The sequence below is a fragment of the Ovis canadensis genome, chromosome 6 (genome assembly GCF_042477335.2).
Source record: "Ovis canadensis isolate MfBH-ARS-UI-01 breed Bighorn chromosome 6, ARS-UI_OviCan_v2, whole genome shotgun sequence".
Lineage (NCBI taxonomy): Eukaryota > Metazoa > Chordata > Mammalia > Artiodactyla > Bovidae > Ovis > Ovis canadensis.
The window spans coordinates 21,319,956-21,341,612 of record NC_091250.1 but is presented as its reverse complement, the minus strand read 5'-3'; the positions used below and the strand labels follow the sequence as shown (position 1 = coordinate 21,341,612).

The window sequence follows — 21,657 nt, the reverse complement described above, 5'->3', positions numbered from 1 at the left end:
TGGCATCCGGTCCCATCACTTCATGGCAAATAGATAGGGAAACAGTGGAAACAGTGACTTTATTTTGGGGGGCTCCAAAATCACTGCAGATGGTGATTGCAGCCATTAAATTAAAAGACCCTTGTCCCTTGGAAGAAAATCTATGACCAACCTTGATGGCATATTAAAAAGCAGAGACATTACTTTGCCAACAAAAGTCTGTCTAGTCAAAGCTATGGTTTTCCAGGAGTCATGTATGGATGTGAGAGTTGGACCATAAAGAATGCTGAGTGCCGAAGACTTGATGCTTTTGCACTGTGGTGTTGGAGAAGACTCTTGAGAGTCCCTTGGACTTCAAGGAGATCAGCCCTGGGATTTCTTTAGAAGGAATGATGCTAAAGCTGAAACCCCAGTACTTTGGCCACCTCATGCGAAGAGTTGACTCATTGGAAAAGACTCTGATGCTGGGAGGGATTGGGGGCAGGAGGAGAAGGGGATGACAGAGGATGAGATGGCTGGATGGCATCACTGACTCGATGGATGTGAGTCTGAGTGAACTCCAGGAGATGGTGATGAATCGGGAGGCCTGGCGTGCTGCGATTCATGGGGTCGCAAAGAGTCAGACAAGACTGAGCAACTGAACTGAACTGAACTGATAACAGTGGAAGTGACCAATAGATTCAAGGGGTTAGATATGTTAGACAGAGTGCCTGAAGAACTATGCATAGAGGTTCATGACATTGTACAGGAGGCAGGGAACAAGAACATGCCCAAGGAAAAGAAATGCAAAAAGGAAAATGGTTGTCTGAGGAGGCCTTACAAATAGCTGTGAAAAGAAGAGAAGTGAAAGGCAAAGGAGAAAAGGAAAGATATACCCATTTGAATACACCTTGCCAAAGAATAGCAAGGGAAGATTAGAAAGCCTTCCTCAGTGATTGGTGCAGAGAAATAGAGGGAAACAGAGAATGGGAAAGACTAGAGATCTCTTCAAGAAAATTAGAGGTACAAAGGGAAAATTTCTTGCAAAGATGGGCTCAATAAAGGCCAGAAATGGTATGGACCTAACAGAAGCAGAAGATATTAAGAAGAGGTGGCAAGATTACACAGAAGAAGTATACTGAAAAGATCTTCATGACCCATATAATCCTAATGGTGTGATCACTCACCTAGAGCCGGATATCCTGGAATGCAAAATCAAATGGGTCTTAGGAAGCATCACTGTGAACCAAGCTAGTGGAGGTGATAGAATTCCAGTTGAGCTATTTCAAATCCTGAAAGATGATGCTGTGAAAGTGTTGCACTCAATATGCCAGTAAGTTTGGAAAACTCAGCAGTGGCCACAGGACTGGAATAGGTCAGTTTTCATTCCAATCCCAAAGAAAGGCAATGCCAGAGAATGTTCAAACTACTGCAAAATTGGACTCATTTCACACATTAGCAAAGTAATACTCAAAATTCTCCAAGCCAGGCTTCAACTGTACATGAGCCATGAACTTCCTGATGTTCGAGCTGGATTTAAAAAGCAGAGGAACCAGAGATCAAATTGCTGACATCTGTTGGATCATCCAAAGAGCAAGAAGGTTTCAGAAAAACATCTACTTCTGCTTTATTTACTATGCAGACTGTGTGGACCACATCAAACTGGAAAATTCTTAAAGAGATGGGAATACCAGACCACCTGACCTGCCTCTTGAGAAATCTGTATGCAGGTCAGGAAGCAACAGTCAGAACTGGACATGGAACAACAGACTGGTTCCAAATCGGGAGAGCAGTACGTTAAGGCTGTATATTGTCATCCTGCTTATTTAACTTACATGCACAGTACATCATGCAAAATACCAGGCTGGATGAAGCACAAGCTGGAATCAAGTTTGCCAGGAGAAATATCAACAACCTCGTGATACACAGATGACAGCACCCTTGTGGCAGAAGGTGAAGAAGAACTAAAGAGCCTCTTGATGAAAGTGAAAGAGGAGAGTGAAAAAGTTGGCTTAAAGCTAAGTATTCAGAAAGGTAAGGTCATGGCATCTGGTCCTATCACTTCATGGCAAATAGATGGGGAAACAGTGGGAACAATGACAGACTTTATTTTGGGGGGCTCCAAAATCACTGCAGATGGCGACTGCAGCCATGAAATTAAAAGTCACTTGTTCCTTGGAAGAAAAGTTATGACAGCATATTAAAAAGCAGAGACATTAGTTTGCCAACAAAGGTCTGTTTAGTCAAAGCTATGGTTTTTCCAGTAGTCATGTATGGATGTGAGAGTTGGACTATAAAGAGCTGAGTGCCAAAGAAGTGATGCTTTTGAACTGTGGTGTTGAATAAGACTCTTGAGAGTCCCTTGGACTGCAAGGAGATGAATCAATCCTAAAGGAATTCAGTCCTGAATATTCTTTGGAAGCACTGATGTGGAAGCGGAAAGTCCAATACTCTGGCCACGTGATAAAAAGAACTGACTCACTTGAAAATACCCTGATCCTGGGAAAGCCTGAAGGTGGGAGAAGAAGGGGACAACAGAGGATGAGATGGTTGGATGACATCTCTGACTTGATGGACATGAGTTTGAGCAAGCTCTGGGAGTTAGTGACGGACAGGGAAGCCTGGTGCGCAACTGAGCAACTCTACTGAACTGAACTTACACACACACACACACATTAGGTTTCCCAGGTGGTGCTAGTGGTGAGGAACCTGCCTGCCAGGAGATGTTAGAAATGCGGGTTCGATCCCTGGGTCTGGAAGACCCCCTGGAGGACAGCATGGCAATCCCCTCCAGTATTCTTGCCTGGAGAATCCCATGGACAGAGGATGGTGGGCTATAGTCCATAGGGTTGCAAAGAGTCAAAGACAACTAAAGCAACTTAACATGCATGCGTACATACATACATACATATCTATCCACGCTTTATCCATTCCTCTGTTGATGGATGTTTAGGATGCTTTCATGTCCTGGCTATTGTAACTAGTGCGGCAATGAACATTGAGGGGCACGTATCTTTTGGAATTATGGTTTTCTCCAGGCGTATGCCAAGAGTGGGATTTCTGGGTCATATGATAGTTCTATTTTTAATTTTTTAAGGAGCCTCTATACTGTTCTCCACAGCTGATACAGTGGCTGTATCAATTTATATTCCCAGCAACAGTGTAAGAGTGTTCCCTTTTCTCCATACCCTCTCCAGCATATATCTTGGGAATAATCCTCTTTGGCTCCATGCCCCACCTCCTGGACCCACTGGGGTGGCAGTCCTGTGGCTTTGCCAGGTGGAGGTCTCATCCCCAAGGCTTCAGTTGGAGGCCATATGACCTGTTGAAACCAAGGTGATGGCCCTGCTTTCAAGCTTAAGAAGGAATCTGATGATCTCTGAATGGCCTTTGGAGTCTCTCTTTGTTTCTTAAAGAAGAGTGTACATTTGCAGCCAGATAGCTCTGTGCTTCCCTCTTACAGAATCTAAGCAGTTTAACAGCCTTCTTTCATCTCACCCTGTTTCAGTATCCCTAATTGGCAGTGTTTCTGCTAATAAAATCCTGTATCTGTTCCTGGTTTTTGCTGAGGTGGTGGATAATTTTGTGATTCTAATCCCTAGTAGTCTTATTGTCAAAGGTTGTATAGCCATACCCTCTGTTTTTTCTGTAGAAAACCTTAATCTTTTTTTTTTTTGTAAAATGCATAGATGGAAAATTTTCTAAGTGTTCAAGTGCTGCTTCCTTTTTGCGCAACAGTTCCTTCTTCATTCCCGCTCCCTCTTCTTGCATTTTACTGTGAGCAGTCAGGAGGAACCACACTGGTCCTTTAACACTTTGCTGAGCAACCTGTACAGCTAAAAACCCACTTTTTTGGATATTCCATTTTATTTTATTATAAAAATCAATTTTTTAAGTATAGTTGCTACATGTTGTCAGTGTCTGATATAATAGTTCACAATTTGTAAAGGTTATATTCCATTTATAGTTATCATAAAATATTCACTGTTATTTGCTTATTGTACAGTATACCCTTGTAGCTGATTTTATCCTTAATAGCTTGTACCTAATTCCCTATTCTTATCGTGCCCTTCCCCTCTTCCTTTTCCCAGTTTGTAACCACTATTTGCTCTCTATATCTGTAAGTCTGCTGCTTTTTCCTTTTATTCACTAGATTCCACATATCAGTGATATCATCCAGTATTTTTCTTTGTCTTATTTCGCTTAGCATAATGCTCTGCCCCAGGTCCATCCATATTGCTGAAAATGGAAAAACTGTATTCTTTTTTATGGCTGAGTGGTATTCCATTGTATATATGTGCATTCCATTCATCTGTCAATGGACCTTAGGTTGCTTCTGTGTCTTGAAAGTGGAATAATACTGCTATGAACATTGGGGTGCATGTATATTTTCGAGGGAATTTTTGTATTTTCCAGATATATAACCAGGAGTGAGATTGCTGAGTCATATGGTAGTTCTCTTTTTAGTTTTGCTTAGAAACCTCCACAGTGTTTTCCACAGTATGAGTGGATGCACTACGTGAGAAGTTAAAAGCTTTTAACAAAGAGTCAAACAACCAAATAGAGGTGAAGAGCACAGTAACTGAAATAGAAATACACTCGAAGGAATCAACAGTAGATTGAATGATACAGGGCAACAGATCAGTGAGCCCGAAGACAGAGTAGTGCAAATCACTGCCGCTGAACTAAGTACCCATTTTTATTGCTTGCAAGTTCTTTTTTTCACAGAAGTAGAACACCAGTTCAACCAAGTTCTTTGCCTTTTATCACGTGGTTATCTTTTCTTAGTTTCCAGTAACATGTTCTTCATTTCCATCTGAGGGTTCACCAGGATGACCTTGAATGTCCATATTTCTACTAACATTCTGTTCATAATTATTTGTTTATTCTCTAAGAAGATAGACTGCCTCTCAAGCTCTCCTCTTTCCTTTCTGAATCCTTACTAGAATCACCTCTAACTTCTATAGTTCTAACAATATTGTCGTCACAGTAACTCAGGCTTTTATTAGCATATATCTCAAAAACTCCTCCAAGCCTCTGCTCACTATCCAGTTTACCTTCCACATTTTTAGGTATTGTTACAGCAGCAGCCTACTTCTTGGTACCAGAATTGGAAAGGAAAAGGAATGATCTGTATTAAAATATATGTATATATAATCATTTGGATAGGGAAAAGATCTAGTTGGTAACCCTAGAAAATATATCAGCATTTGAAAACTCATAAAATTTAAAACATAAACTCTGGAATGGGACAAACTTAAAGACCTAACAAACTGGAAGAGAGAACTAAGAATTGTACCCAAGATGCAGTATAAAGAAAAAAATTGAAAAAATTTTGAGATATGATGTTCAATAGAGGAATGTTACAGCAACATATTCAGTGAGATAATGTCTGAGAAGTTTTAATATGTATAAATAGGAAAAATACTCATCTACAGTGTACTAATCCAAGAAAAGTTAGAAGAAGGAGGACAAATGAAGCCATTATAAACTGCTGATGAAAGCAAACTATGGAATAAAATGGTGTAACTCAAAATACATTGTAGTGACAACAAATGTAAATAGATTACATGACTCTGGTTAAATTCAAAATAAAATTACTAGCTTAGATATTTAAAAAATCAGTTATATGGTGTTTATAGGAGACACTGACGCAAAAACACACACACCACCAAATCGGTGCGTACCCACCCCAACACGGAAAATTTAAAAAGAGAAAAAGCAAAAGGGATATTCCAGGCATATATGGACCAAAAGAAGAGCTGAAATAAAAATATTATTCAGAATAGAATATAAGGCAGATGCATTAACGTTAATAAAGAATATTTATGAAAAGAGTATAAAAATTATAACTTTGTGTATGCTTCATATAGATGTAGGCTGTAAGCCCCCTCCAAAAACAACTATAAAAACTCAGAATTACAAAATAAAATTGACAAACTTATTATCATAATGGGAGAGTTTAACATCTCTCTTAGAAACTACTAATTTGGAGAATGTACAAAGAGGATTTGAGTAAAACATATGCTGCTGCTAAGTCGCTTCAGTCGTGTCCGACTCTGTGTGACCCCATAGACGGCAGCCCACCAGGCTCCCCTGTCCCTAGGATTCTCCAGGCAAGAACACTGGAGTGGGCTGCCATTTCCTGCTCCAATGCAGGAAAGTGAAAGTGAAAGTGAAGTTGCTCAGTCGTGTCTAACTCTTCGCGATCTCATGGACTGCAGCCCACCAGGGCCCCTCCATCCATGGGATTTTTCAGGCAAGAGTACAGAAGTGGGTTGCCATGTCCTTCTCCAGAGTAACATATATAGCACAATTTTAAATATATATGCATCTTTGTACCCAAAAGAGAACCCAACAGAGAATATACACTCTTCTAAAGCATGCATACAACATTTAAAAGTTTACAATTTACTATATACTTGCAGTCACAAAGAATCACAATCATTCACATATTATCTAGTCACTACTCTATTAAAATTATAAATTAACTATTACAAATAGTGATGAAAATTCTTCAGTATAGGAACCTGAAAAAAAGGAAAGTATAAACAATGTATGGATTAAAGAATAATTCACAAAATTATAACATGTATTAACTGAATGATTAAAAAACTAAAATACTAAAAAATAAAAATAATTATGATATAGCTAATGCAGTGGAATAAAAATTGAATATTTGTATTACATTCATATTCTAGCAATATATCATAATTATTAATCACCATAAAGAATTAGTTTCCTCTTAAAGCCTTTGAATAGCTTTCTTTCTGGAATAAATCAATATTTTCATCCTTAGTATCTTTGCTTTGCTTTTGAAAATATTTAACCTTAATTACATCACTAAGTGAAAGTTGTCTGATGATTACACAGATCTTACTAGCTATAGTAAAGACTAATATCAGAAAATCGAATTGCCTTTTATTCATTCTACATTAGACAAGTGGGTCCTTTTATAGTTTATCAGTTCCTAGAATCTTTTCTAAAAATTAATAACTTGATTTTCTTGGTGAGTCTCCTATGGGAAAGCTAACCTTTATTTGCCATTTCTACATGGCAAGAATCTCCTCTGTGAGTTACAGTTGACAGACTATTTTCAGCTTTTCTTTATCGCCTGTTATTTCTCCTTTTCAGATTTGAGAGACTTTTGTTTATCTTTCTTGGCCTAAAAACTCACAGATACACTGCCCAGCCATGTTTTTACCCCTTTTTGTTATGGAATTGTTTCTACTTAAAAGAAAATTTATACAAGCATGCAATTATCCCCAAATATGTCACACCAGTATCCCATTTTTGCTAGATGAATAAAAAGAGTGACTATCTAAAACTTATGTCTTACTGCTACTCACTAAAATTCCATTTGCGTTGTTTTCTACCTCTTCAGTTTTAAAATTTGCAGTCATTACCAGTTAATGTAAAATTTCCATACTTAGAAAAATTCACAAATTCATTTATACCTTTTTTAGTAGACATTTACCCAGGCATTAAAAGTAATATAATGGGGAAGAAGGTGGGAGGGGGTTCATGTTTGGGAACGCATGTAAGAATTAAAGATTTTAAAATTTAAAAAATAAAAAAATAAATAAATAAATAAAAGACCAACCAAAAAAAAAAAAAGAAAATAAATAAATAAATAAAAGTAATATAAAACTAACACAACGAATAATCATTTACCCAGGCATTAAAAGTAATATAAAACTAACACAACAAATAATCATTTACCACAGGAATTTGGATTGTTGAGCTATGTATAAAAATACCAGTGTAGTTCCTGATGGTGCATAGCAGCATGTGAGCCAGTATCTAATGGGGTCAAATGTTTATGCATTATAAAAGAGCAATTAATTTGAGCTGGAATGGTCACGGATATCTTTCGTGAAATTTCTGAGTGAGTAGAACCCAAGTAGCTATCTAGTTTGTGTATATTTAGAGACAAAGAGGAGTTGATAATTATACTTAGAGATATGTGTGTATCTTGTTCAGGAAACAGTGAAGTGTCTGACCTAGCTAAAGAAAAGGATCTACACTGAGGCATAGTGAAGAAAAAATGGATTACTGGAGCAGGTCGCATTGCAGAGGATCTTCGGTGACCTAAGTCGATAGAGCAGTGTTTATTTATGTATGTTCCTAGGATCGTTCATTAATAGGGTTCCTCCAAAACAACCTCTCAGGTCAGATGTGGAAAATACTGGGTTTCTTTACTGTTGAGTCTTCTCTAAGACATTAATATGTTACTGGGCATTTTGATTTCCAGTAGGAAAATACAGCATTTCTCAAACCCGTTTGACCCTGGAACCCTTGCTAGGGAAACAATGCATGGATCGAGCATTCTATATATGTTGGTATCAATCTCAGTCTACAAACTGTGATATATTGATACGTACTGTTGTATAGTTTTAAATGGTACATTTTATTTCTAGTGTAATCCTTTGTTCCCAGATTGGCAGAAATTCAAGGTCTTTCCATTTTCTCCATGAATGTACCCATGTTCTGGAGTCTTCTAATGCTAAGGAGTTAGGTGATTGTGGAGTGAGGCATGACATTTATCCACTGTGTCATCTGTGTATGCTGGACATCTGCTGGAATGTCCTACTTGCTCTCTTGTCCCAGGTGACTGGCCTGTACCACTCTTACTGAGACATGTGTTACTCAGATCCAGTGGTTCTCTTTGTTCCTTCCATATGGTAATTCTCATGTTGATGGGAATAACTTCACTGATCTGTTCCATGTTGAGGTACCAGTAATTCTGTATGAATGTACAATGCCCCATCTTTCTTAGACATGTTATTTAATTGTTCTCTGGGGGCTTCCTATTTCCCCTTGGTTTCTATTTATGAAATGTGGCATGTGTTCCATACACCTAATGATTTGAGGCTTTTCCCATGAGGTTTCTACCTAGATCTTTACCCTCTGCCATGCATTGTTTTTGTTTCCTAGGAAACTAAGTTTTCAAAACTCAGAAGCCACAAAATGCTCTCTTTTTCTCTTATACTTCTGTAATTTCCTCTCCTCTGAGGAAATGATCTAGCTGTCCCTTAGTTTTTCTAATGGTTAGTTTCAAACCAGCTTTTTCACTCTCCTCTTTCACCCTTTTCAAGAGACTCTTTAGTTTGTCTTCACTTTCTGCCATTAGAGTGGTATCATCTGTATATCTGAGGTTGTTGATAATTCTCCCAGAAATCTTGATTCCAACTTGATTCATCTAGCACAGCACTTCACATGATATACTCTGCATATCAATTAAATAAGCAGAGTGATGATATACAGCCTTTCTAAATTATGAACCAGTCCTCTGTTCCATGTTCGATTCTAACTGTTGCTTCTCGACTGGCATACAGGTTTCCCAGGAGAAGGTGGTCTGGTACTCCCATCTCTTTAATCATCTTTCAGTTTGTTGTGATCCATATGGTCAAAGGACTTCCCTGATAGCTCAACAGGTAAAGATACCACCTCCAGCACAGGAGTCTCAAGAAACATGGATTTGATCCCTGGATCAGGAAGATTCCCCTGGAGGAGGAAATGGCAACCCACTCCAGTATTCTTGCCTGGAAAGCCCCATGAACAGACGGGCTGGTGGGCTACCGTCCATAGGGTTGCAAAGAGTCAGACATGCCTGACACAACTGAGCACCATGCATACATACAGTCCAAGGCTTTAGCATAGTCACTGAAACAGACAGAGATGTTTTTCCGGAACTCCCTTACTTTCCTCAGTAAATAATGAATAACTCATTGTCTCTGTAGTCTTCTGTGGAGCCCTTTTCTACGCTGACTCTTGAAAAGCCTCTCTTGCTGTTGGGAACTCTTCTTCCACCATATGAAGTAGACCAGTTTTCTTGTTGAAGACATGGGGATCAACCCAGAGCCAACTTCAAACAGCAGACATGTAGCTTACTCCAGGTTGAGCTGCCAACTGATTACAGGTTCATAAGCGATCTTAGTTGAGACCCAAACTGCCAGTTGAGCCTCTACCAAAGTGTTAAAATGAATCATAAGCAAATGAAATGGTTTTCTAACCTATTTTTATTGCATCAATATAAAAATGTATAATACCGTACAAAAAATAATATAATATGGTAGGAATGAAAGAAGAGATACTCTGGGGGGAATATTTTCTCAAATATGGATATACAGGGTCAAGAAAAACTGAAATGGTATAAGCTGGGACCTTGAAAGGTCTTCTTTTTCACTGAATGATCCAAAGTGGTTTTCTTGGAATAAGTGCCTCATGTTCATTCTTGTGCCAGGAGATTCATTTATTTCTGGATATATCTGAGCATTTAATTCAAACTCAACAAAATCGTGCAAATGTTTTATAACTAAGTGTTCTTGAAGTGAGATATTATAGGATAAAGAAAAAGGAAGGGTAAAGTGTGATTATGGGGACTGTAATCTTCAGGGATTTAGAATACTGTAGACAGGTCAGTGGGTGGACCCATCCTTGATGAGGTCATAGCATCATATTGCAGTTGTACCTTCTCGTAAATCATTGTCACCCTCACCGGCTTGGATTCAAGAGATTGTTCTGTTGTCCCTGATGAAATGAAAGCAAATAGTTGTCTTAGTTTGAGCATGTTCTCAGATATTAGACACATTTAAATGCCTAATTAAATGGATTGTCCTAAAGATTTCCTCAAAGCAATGAGATAAGTGTCATAAAACCAAGATATATTAAAAATATAAAGGGACCAATGATTCATGTCCTCAGGTTCTGAATCTAAATGCTGCCTTGTAAAAATGGACTGCTACCAGTAAGCTGTGATTAGCTAGGCTCAAGTAGTACTAACTCTAATCTCATGAAAACTTCTACTAGCCCTATGAATTGCTTCTTTAAGGATTTATTTTATATCAGTTATATATTTAATCTTTACAGCAACCCTAAGATTTAGATATTTATTATTCACATCTTAGAGATGAAGAAACTGAAACTGAGCTAGAATAATTGGCCAAAGTTAACGCAACTGGTGAATAGTGGTACAAGAGTTTATAGCCTGGAAAGTTATTCCGATATTAGTCCTTTTTTTCCTCAGTGATGCTGGTTCTTTTCAAACTACTTCAAAGGCACTAGAAACCTGCAGTGCCTCAGGGACCACTGACCAGAAAAAGGAAGGAGAGGAGAATAAACCAGGCAGTGCTCTGAGCCCCTCACCCTAGGTTCAGCCAGAGCACATCTTTTATACATGAGTTGCATTTAAAGTTTTATTTTAAATATTACCAAATGCAATAAAATACTGAGATGTACATTGTGAACTGTGGTATTGGAGAAGACTCTTGAGAGTCCTTTGGACTGCAAGGAGAACCAACCAGTGCATCCTAAAGGAAATCAGTCCTGAATATTCATTGGAAGGACTGATGCTGAAGTTGAAACTCCACTGTTTTGGCCACCTGATGTGAAGAACTGACTCTTCGGAAAAGACCCTGATGCTGGGAAGGATTGAAGGCAGGAGGAGAAGGGGACGAGAGAGGATGAGAAGGTTGGATGGCATCACCGATTTGATGGACATGAGTTTGAGTAAGCTCTGGGAGTTGGGATGCACAGGGAGGCCTGGCACGCTGCAGTTCTTGACGCCAAAGACTTGGGGTCACTGTACTTCTTGGGGTCACAAAGAGTCGGACACGGCTGAGAAACTGAACTCAACTGAACCGTGATGTCTCCTAAAGCTCTACTAGTTGCTTCTTGAAATCAGAACAGCCTTATCCTTTCTTTGATCTCACAAGTGGGAAACTTCCCATGTCTTGGAGCTGATGGAAATTACTACCCTTACAATGTGATTTGGGCTCTAGGATCTCCCATGGAGCCCTGGCAGCCTTGCTGTCTTTTGCATGAAAGCCAGTTACATTATTCACCTACCTGAAATCTCACTGTTATCAGTGATATCACTGTTATCACAACTCACTGAGTTCTCTCCAAAGAGAGAAGTGATATCTTCTCCAAATATCTTGAGACAGTTTTCAATGAGGAATTGTATCAAAGAAATCTGTAACACAATGGGGCAAAAAAATGGTGTATTACTGTACATATGGCGTAATAGTAAATCACGTTTCATACATGAATCTGGGCTCTAACACAAAATGCAAAAGAGGTCTGAGAAAAATTAAGACTTGATTAAATATATATATATGTATGTGTGTGTATATATATATATTATATGTATATATCAGTTTTTTCTAAGAAATAACTGATACTTTCAAGAGTACCTTGGGCACAAATTTTAAAATTCTTTTAGTCAGTGACTAAAGTTATAATATGTGGGCTGGTTTAATAGCTAAAATTTTGTAATGATGCTTACATGCATAAAACTAGGATGGTATGTAAGTAGCCCACATAGGATGTTTGGGACAAAGATGTAAATTCTCTTAATAAGTTTTATTCAGTTTTATTAAAATCTTTCTAGTTTTAATGATATAGAATTTATATATAGCATCTTATTAAAACTTATAAAGTATCAAATACAACACAAATTGTGAAATTCACTTCAGTGAAGAAATATCTGAAAGTTAGGTAGCAGAGGTTTCTGTGTGGGGTGGGGGGCGGGAGGAGGGTTGTGAAGGAAGAAAGCATCTGGAGAGAAAACATGTCTGTCTGTCTGGCTACATTTCCTTGCCTCACACTTGCTGTCTAGGGGAGCTTGGAGAAGAGCTGTGATCTTATTAGGCATGGTATGGCTCTGTTAGGATGTTCTGAAATATTTTACTAGCTTCCTCATCCTCTAGCGGAGACACAATAGAAGCCAAGTATTTTCCTGAATGAGCCCCAAATGGCAGAGTGCGGCCAGCGTGTGTGGAGCCTCGGGTGGTTGTATGGCCCAGGCCGCCTAAGATGTGCCGACAGGGACCAGATGTATTGGGTCTGTCATGGTTGTGTAATGATGAACTCACAGTTTGGAGGCTCTTACACCCTCAGTGATGAGGCTGAGAGTTGAACCTTGGCTCTCCGGTTCCAAAGCCAGGTTCTTTTCTATCATATCGTCCTACTCTTACCTCTCTGTTGTTTAATCCCTTGGATGGCAAGGGAGAAGTGACTCAACTATTCTCAGTTAAAAGACACCTTCCCATGCCCAACCAGAGTAGGACTCTGCCACTCCAAGGCGGTGTAATTAAAATGTGCACTTTAAAACACGGGTTCACCAGTGTTAATACCACAGATATCAGGTTCAAAATGGGGACTCTGCCCCACAAGGCATAAAATGAGAGATCTTGTTACCTTTTTGGTGACTTTTTCAAATGCTGAGCTTCCAGAATTAAGCAGACAAAGGATGCTTGGGGCAAGACACACGGATAAATTATAAGATGTCATCTGATTGGATGAGGAATGTTGCTCAATGTTGTGTAACACTCCAAAAAGGTATCGCAACAGCACTACATTGGCTCTTGGTAGCTGGTCTACAAGCCTAATGACAGAAAAAGCACTTATGAATAAAGCGAGTCATTTTGCTTAGTAAGTGGAAATACAGAGAACACAGTACTCCTTTTTCTACCAGGTACACAGTCCATTCTCACAGTGCCAGGCATGGATGCACACAAAAATGTTTCACTGATTTTAATTCCTGAACCAGATAAGCCCTACTCTGGTTAGTTATGTGTTTGTATTTAAGATCATACCCCTGGCGGATTGGTTCTTTATCATCTCTTTCTACGCCAGTGGATTTCATCTCCAACAGTTTCATGTATTCAGAAGGTGTAAAATGGTCAAGCATTCCATGTTAATAAGATTAGGAGAAAAACACAGTGTCGCCAATAAGGCATGCATCTCTTTTCAAACTGGCTTCCAGGGGTATCCTCAAGTGAAAGCACTTGATACTGCTCATTATTTCAGAGGACACAGCTGTAAACTATAAGCTGATATTTTCCTAAGAGTATGTTGGTTGCATTTTCTCAGAGTTGAGTAATTATTGCATCATTACCTCTGGGTCGCAGTTATTTTCTCCTCCTCATTCCCTTGATCAATAACATCAAGCCATTTATCGTAGAGACGGGCTGAAAAGATGCTTCCTTGGATATTTTGAAGAAAATCCTTATGTAGATCAAAAAATATATATTATTCTTATGATAAGTTCAATGGAGAAATTGCAAAGAAAATATTTAGTTGAAAAATTCAATTCAGTCCGCAATTCCTTCACAGCCACGCAGACTGATTCACACAGAGCTTGGCTGTGATTCTCCACAGCCTTGCACACTCAGAAGTACTGGTTGGATTTTCCCCAGCTAAAATTGGAAGCCTAAAAGTAGAGTCTAGGCTGTGGTGAGAATGAGGCTAAAGCTCCTTCTACCACCTGGAGCTTACTCTTTGTGTACATGTTAACACATTAGTACAAACTGGCAAGGTCTGGTGATAACTCACCCGAAATCCTATTCGTTTCCTGAAAAGAAATGCACATACCCATTTTGTTTGTTTGCTTCAGACACAGTGCTTGCTCTGAATTCAAGAAAGAGAAGTTCTGAAATAAGACTACACCCCTACATGCTCTTATACACATATTAAGAGAAACCGGAGGTATGTGTGGTCTTTGGGAAAAAGCTAGTATCGAAATCGCTTCGATCATTTTCTTTAAAAAAAAAAAAAAACATATAAAAGTTCAGTTGTACAGAGTTTTAAGCAGCAGGTGTTAGAAATAAACCAAAAGCCCCAATGGGTAAACTACATGTTACCCTTGCAACTCTTTGAATGGAATATATCCTCCCCAAAGAGGAAGCTGAAAATTTACATACATGGCAACTTCACACCTGTGGGATAGAATCTGCAAATGTAAGCTTCCTAAGTGGAGGCCTGGAAAGTTTATCCTGGTGACCAAGTCTTAATATGATAGAATGGGGCCTATGAAAATGGATGAAGTTGTAAACTGTTGTGCAAGCCTGAGGGGAAATGATTGCATTGCCTTGCCAGTTTCAAAGGCACAACTTGCTTCCACTGGTCTTAATATACAGCCTGACTTCTCTGAAGAGTATCTGCTTCAGGCAGTGTTTCTGCGGCAACTGTCATGATTATAATCCTGTCAGCGTTCACTTGTTTCAGTACTTATTGAGCTGCTGTTTGTGTCTGGCACTCTTTTGAGTACTGAGGATAGAGTATGAAGATAATGTACAGAGTCTCAGTCCTCTCATACTTTTTCTAGTGATTGGTATACAGTACCCAATCATGGTCATTAGGTTTCCTCTATGCTTCTTATGGAGTGTCCACAGTGTATTGGGAGGGAGGAAGCACTCCATTTCAGTTCAGCCATTCAGTCCTGTCCTACTCTTTGCGACCCCATGCACTGCACACCAGGCTTTCCTGTCCATCACCAACACCTGGGTCTTGTTCAGATTCATGTCCATCGAGTTGGTGATGCCATTCAACCATCTCATCTGGCTTTGGCTTCTGGGAGCCTGGGGGTGTGCAGCACGCCCTTTGTGGTTAAGCCAGGACATGACTCATACAGAATATGCCATGGCTATTTGCTATTGGCCCTCTGTTTATAGACAGTTTAATGGAAAACTCAATGTGGTTCTGACGATGTATTCACTTATGATTTAGACCATCTCTGTGGTTGCTTGGACATATGGTATTCTCAAGGCCGAAGGTGCAAAGTTTGATTCCCCACCAAGATCAATCAACTTTAGGAAGAGAACACTCTGGGATTGTCTAAGACCTGTATGCTTATAGCATGGAAACAGGCAAGAGCCTAGTAACACCTGCTCACAAATCAAGTCAGTTCCAAGTGTGCACCTTATAGAGGGTAGCACTCTACTTGCTATTTGCATCCCTAGTGTGTATTATGATGGTACATGTGTACTAGGGCTCACCTCTAAGTCATATCTGCACTGTTGCTATTATCATACAATCGAACATTAACAGGGGACAAGGAAATACCACATGTTATTTAGTTTCTAAGATAATTTTAATAACCTGTCTATAGTTATTACTACATCAATATATTTTTGTTCATAGCTGCTAAAGTTCCAAGAGGTATTTTTTTTTCTGTTCTATTATTGCCCTGGTAGAAATTTAACTACACGCTTGTAATTTAGGTGTATCATTTCAAACTCAGTCTATTTTTGTATAAATCTATCGAATTTTTCCAAATTCCCAACTGATTTTGACTGTTGGGCTCACTTTGAAAATAAGCTTTTAAGATGAGGCATGTAGTAAGACTGGTTACCGTGTAACTGTAACCTTGGGTGATGGGTTAAACGTACAGATATTAACAAAGGTTGTTAAAGATGGGAAGGGAGAAAAAAGGAGGAAAAAGGACGAACAAATGGTGGAGTCATCCGTACATTAATTTTAAAGTAAAGGGTATTGAGAGACAGGGGAAGGAAGGATGATGAAGTGATCAGAGATGTTGGGGGCCTCACTAAGCATTTTTTGATTCATTGTAAGACAAATGGACTTCCCAGGTGGGGCTAGTGGTAAAGAACCTGCCTGCCAATGCAGGAGATGCAAGAGAGGCAGGTTCGATCCCTGGCAGGAAGATCGCCTGGAGTCGAGCATGGCAACCCACTCTAGGATTCTTGCCTGGAGGGTTGCATGGACAGAGGAGTCTGCTGGGCTACAGTCAATGGGATCACAGAGAGTCGGATGCGACTAGGTGAATAACACGCACGCACACGCACAAAGACACACACGAGTTTACCATAGTGAGTAAACATCTGTCTTGCATCCATGCTCACTTGCCATAGCCGAGTCCAGTTCTGGGCCCCCTCATAAACTATAACCTGCCAGACTCCTCCGTCCATACGACTGGAGTCGTATGTCAGTCCCTGTTCCAGGGGATCCTTCCAACCCAGGGATCGAACCCAGGTTTCTTGCATTGCAGGCAGATTCTTTACTGTCTGAGCCACCTGGGAAGCTACTTCTGTTAACTGTTTCCAAAAGCTTAATATGAATTTTATTTTGGAAATGTTGCCTTCATTAGGAAGGTGATGAGGCAGTCATCCAAAGCAGGAAGCTTGTTTTGGTAAACGCTCAATGTGTAAGTGGGTATTTTGAAATTTATTATTCTTCTTCATGGAGTGTTCAGGAGGCAAGATGTGCAATGAAAAAGGAAAATATCTAATGTATGGGGCTCATAACATTTGAGGTACCTTCCTTCACTTTTGACTTTGTGAAGTGTTTTCCACGTTTCAGATCCTTCCTCTCTTATGCCTATTATGCTTCTTGGGCATTCATAGTGAAGGTCCAGTCATACAGCTTTACACTGACTCTGTGTGTGGACGATGCTCAAACTTTCCTTACCTTTAAGACAGACGATACTACGAGAACGGATTCATCATCAAAGTTAACTTTGTGTCCAGCGTTTAGTTTCTTCTTCAGGGCTCTGCATGATTTTATGCTGGCTGATTTTCGGAAGATGCCTTCTGTGAACGGCCCTTTTTGATTGATAAAGGAAAGCATCTCCTATAGGGAAGGAAAGAGAAGAAAACTGTGGGACATTTCCTATCTAGAAGCCCAGAGCACAAGCTTGCTCCTGTTTTGACAGAGCTGTGGTATATGAGGGTACAGTTCTAGAACAGCACCCAAGTCAATTTGAAATTTTTACTTCAGTGTCTGTAAATATATTTCCTACCCAACAATCGATTTGAGTCATACACTGAAACATTTTAAACACTTGTGTAGTCAGATTTTCTGTTTCAGTGAATTTACTGTATTAACTGTCTCTGCTTTGAGGCGTCACCCTCTCCTCCTTCACCGCTGCTTTCTCATTATTCCCTATTATAGATGCTCTTCCCTGAGTGTGGAAATCTTTTTGCCATATTCATGCGCCATTTGTTTATTCGCCTTCCAGGGACTGTCCAGCCCATTCATTCCTGTTTCCTGTATTCCCCTTCTCAAACTCAGGCTTAACCAGGCTTCTCCTCCTCTGATCTCATTCCTTTCTCATCAGCCTTTCTAGTTCCTTTTCCTGTATTTTCATGTCCTCTGCTGTCTGCAAAGTTAGAGAGATAACAGATATTGGAACCAGGTGTTTCAAGGATTGTGGAATCTGTTATGCTCCTCATCCACTGTGTGACTTTGGGCATAGCACATTCTTGGGTGAGGCTCTTTTGTTTTTCATTTATGAACTGAGGGTGGTGATAGTCACGGCTACCGCCTAAATTTTCTGTGAAAGCCCAAGGTCTGGGGTAGTAGCTAGCACATAACTGGTATGATAAATTTCTCCATATATAGCATACAGTTCCCTGCATCTAGTGTAGTGCTTGGAGAGAGAGTGGACAGTGAACAAGAGTTAATGCTTACACTTCAATACACTAGCTGGATATAGCACAGTCCAAACTCTGTGACTCTCTTTTGACACATTCTGGCAGGATCAAAGGATTCATCTTTGCAAGAGGATGCCTACTTTATGCTTAAACACTTGAGTTACATATCGAATCCGTGTGAGACATTTTGAGTCATAGGGCGAGCAGACTCAGCTGAAGGAGACTTGAGACTAGTGTGGACTTCAAGGGAGGAGACCGGGAGACAATGTGAGGATGAGGTGGACTCTCAGAGCTTCTTACACACAGAGTCTGAGGAAAGTTACAGGGCTCAACATAGCCTGGAGTTAAACTCCCCTCCAGGTCCTCCCCACCATTCTATGCAAAACCAAGAGCTCTCTCACCCAAAGAAAAAAATGGACATTGGGTTGATTACGCCCGGCTCCCACCCGGTCCCAGCCTCTGGCCGATCTCCAAAATTCCTTGCCCCAGCTGCTTAAGAGATAGCTACTCTGAACAACCTTGCAGAAGAATCGGCGCCCTTAAGACAGTAGCTTTCCACATCCATGCCTATATAGACTTCCTCTTCTTGGGTAAGGGCAGCAGCTCCCTAATCTGACTGCTGCCCCGTCTCACCTCATTAAAGGTGATCTGTAAAGTGCCAGGTCTCATTCTTTTTCTCAACCTCGCCTTCTCTAACTGCCTTACTTCAAAGAGTCCACGTTAACTGGTCTGAGCTGGTATAGATGGGTCTTTGTTGAAATCAGTGGAATGGATGAGAGTAACTTTTCATCTTGTATTTGCCTTCTGACTCTGCAGTACCTAAATCAGATCTTTTTCTTTGAAATAACATTGTGAAACTTATCGGACAAAGCCAGACTTCTTCATGTGGAGTAGATTGGGAAGAGAACACTTGATCTCTGCGAACTCCCCTCCTCAGGAAGGTTACCGAAACCAAAAGAAGACCTACCAGAATTGGGGTGGGCAGGGTGTCATTATCACATACTTCCTCAAGAGCAACTCCAAAGAGCTGTTTTTGCTTTCTGGGTGGTAGAGGTGGGTGTTGGTTGTCCTCGCGAGTCCTGGAGCGACACCAGAAGGCCCAGTTTTTGACAGAACTCTTACTAACTGTCTTCTTGTCTGAATCAAATGTAGAAGAGAGATTTTCAGTAGTAGTAGTTTAGCTTACTTAGCCTATTTCCACCAGTTACATTCAGCAGCATGTTCATGGCAGAGGCTGAAAGAGAGAAACTGAACCATTTGTTATATAGAATTCCCCACACTCTGAAACAGGCTAATTGCATCCTTGTGGTGTTAACATGTTCTTCTTCCCCATATTCTGCAAACCTAGAGGCGTGATCAGACTCAGGGGTGATTCTCCCTGTGACAGTACTCCCCAGACAGTGCTATCTATTCCCTTTGCCCTGTGTCATGAGGCACTTAAGCTGTAGTTATACAGGTTTCCTAATGGTAAGTATTATCAGTGGATTCGGGTATCAGATCTCATTTTAAAAGCAAAATATTTAATATTCATATCAAGCAGCATTTGGTTATCATTTACTTTTGTAGTAAGTTTCCTTCCTCGGTTCAATGACCTGTTTGGCTTTCTGAACACCAGTCATGCCCAAATTTCTCCCATCAAAAGAATCGCCTTTCATGAGACATCCTGCCTGATTTTGCTTTTCAGTCAGCCTCTGGACCTCTCTTCTGGGAGGCCACACACCTCAGTCAGCTCCAAGGATGACTTCCTGCCCTCAGGGTCTTGGGAAGTAGTCATTAAATGCAGACTACTTGGTAGGATTACAGCTGGCCCTTTGTCTGTAACACCTTACTCAGCTAACCCAAAGACGAATGTTAACTACCAACAGCCCCTGTCAAAGGAATGCAGATGAAGGGCTTTTCAAAGAAAGAGTGATCAGCAATGAAAAATGAAGTTCAGAGTTTCTCATGCCCGCTGAGAATGTTTCCCTGGTATTTGCTCAATAAACCTGCTTAATATTTCCTTAAATAACCTGCTTAAATAACCAGCTAAAGAAGTCAACAGAGGAGCCAAGTTGTAGAAAAATCAACAGGAGAATGTAACCAAATATTTTAAAATGCCCATCCTCTTGTCTGTTCTGAGACATAGTGAGTACATCACCATGTCCTTTCAAGCGACTGAAGCACTGTGGTGCTGGGTGAGAGAACTAGAAGGCTCCTATTCTGCCTCTTAATTGGATAAGTTGCCTAAAAGTCTTTGAGCTTCACTTTGCTCAGACTTAACAGAAATGATGCTACTTACACCTCACTGGACTACATAACATCAGGTACTACTCATCACAAGACATGGCACATAGCAGCCTTAATAAAGGTAATTTCGCTCCTTGAAAGGGCCTAAGGCAGCCTAGACATCAGTCACCTCCCCCCAAGCAGACTCGACCCCCATTCTCCATTTGCTTTTGCAGCCTCCAGAAGGTGCACATTCCTAGAGGAATGCCATCATTTTGCCTTAGGCTCCTCCTGCCCTGAGATTCCACTGCCATCATTTTAAAAGGAGATAATGAAGAAAGCAAATGCATTCTTAAATTCAGGAAGAGATTCTCCCAATTAACATGTACAAATGTTAAACAAAAATACATGTTTATATGGGGGGAGTTGCTTTATGCACCCTGGTTTCCCTACTCTTAACCTGATTCTTTTATTTCTAAGCTACCCACAGGTATTCATATATTCCAAATGTATTCATGCATTGTTCAGCTTTAATAAGAATACTCTTAGGAAGAAAGCTCTATCAGTTGCTACAAAGCTATACGTCCAGCTCATTTAGAAGCAGAGACGGAAAGCAAAATAGACATTAAGCCTTATACTTTTATTTTCTGGTCTAGATGGACCATTCGTCATGCACATTGGTTGGTGTTAGAGTTCTTGTTGGCTCTGTGACCAATAAAAATATATAGTATAGCCATGAAAAGTATGGTGCTCAGTTTTTCAGTCGTGTCCAACTCTTGCGACCCCATGGACTATAGCCTGTCAGGCTCCTGTCCGTGGATGTCCCAGATAATAATACTGGAGTGGGTTTTCAGGGACTGTTAAACAGGTTAACTTTATAACCTCATCTTTCTTAAACAGTCCTGGCAAGATTTAGGTTAGTGTTTCCTCATGCTCAAATTAGGGTTTGAACATTAAGAAGTGAAATTTTGAAATGTTGTGGGTGTAGAATAACAACTATAAGAAGACAAATAATTTCAGTAGAAATTCTATTCTGGCCCGAATACTTCCTAAATTCGTAGGACATTTTATTCAGATAAAGAAATGTCCATGGGACAATATTGGAGTGGTAGCAGGGATCATTGTGAGAGGAAAGATTTTAAAACAAACATACAGACATGTAAACATTCAGTCCAGTTCCATTTGCAACCTGGGTCTGAAGCAGAATGGAAAGTGAGCTTGCTGTGGAGGTAGAATCCAGAGTTCAAGTCTCAGGGGCGGTCCTAAGACGGCGGAGGGAATAGGATGGAAAGATTTCTTTCTCCCCAAAACTTTA

The 21,657-nt window shown here is 40.1% G+C and overlaps 2 protein-coding genes across 2 annotated transcripts in view; one reads left to right on the top strand and one right to left on the bottom strand.

The window, feature by feature from the left end:
* Positions 1-7,737: 7,737 nt before the first annotated feature.
* The window catches only part of LOC138442267 (endogenous retrovirus group K member 9 Env polyprotein-like), a 125,121-nt gene continuing 111,201 nt past the window's right edge, over positions 7,738-21,657 (top strand). Inside the window, exon 1 of the mRNA XM_069593376.1 lies at positions 7,738-7,846. Coding sequence (XP_069449477.1) covers positions 7,815-7,846 — 32 coding nt within the window. The 5' untranslated portion in view covers positions 7,738-7,814. The remainder of the gene's footprint in view (positions 7,847-21,657) is intronic.
* LOC138442266 (uncharacterized) overlaps positions 9,963-21,657 on the bottom strand; it is a 62,452-nt gene continuing 50,757 nt past the window's right edge. The window contains exons 21-26 of the mRNA XM_069593375.1: positions 19,105-19,274; positions 17,173-17,334; positions 13,862-13,971; positions 13,162-13,348; positions 11,809-11,935; positions 9,963-10,491 (exon numbers count right to left, since the gene is read on the bottom strand). Coding sequence (XP_069449476.1) covers positions 10,361-10,491; positions 11,809-11,935; positions 13,162-13,348; positions 13,862-13,971; positions 17,173-17,334; positions 19,105-19,274 — 887 coding nt within the window. The 3' untranslated portion in view covers positions 9,963-10,360. The remainder of the gene's footprint in view (positions 10,492-11,808; positions 11,936-13,161; positions 13,349-13,861; positions 13,972-17,172; positions 17,335-19,104; positions 19,275-21,657) is intronic.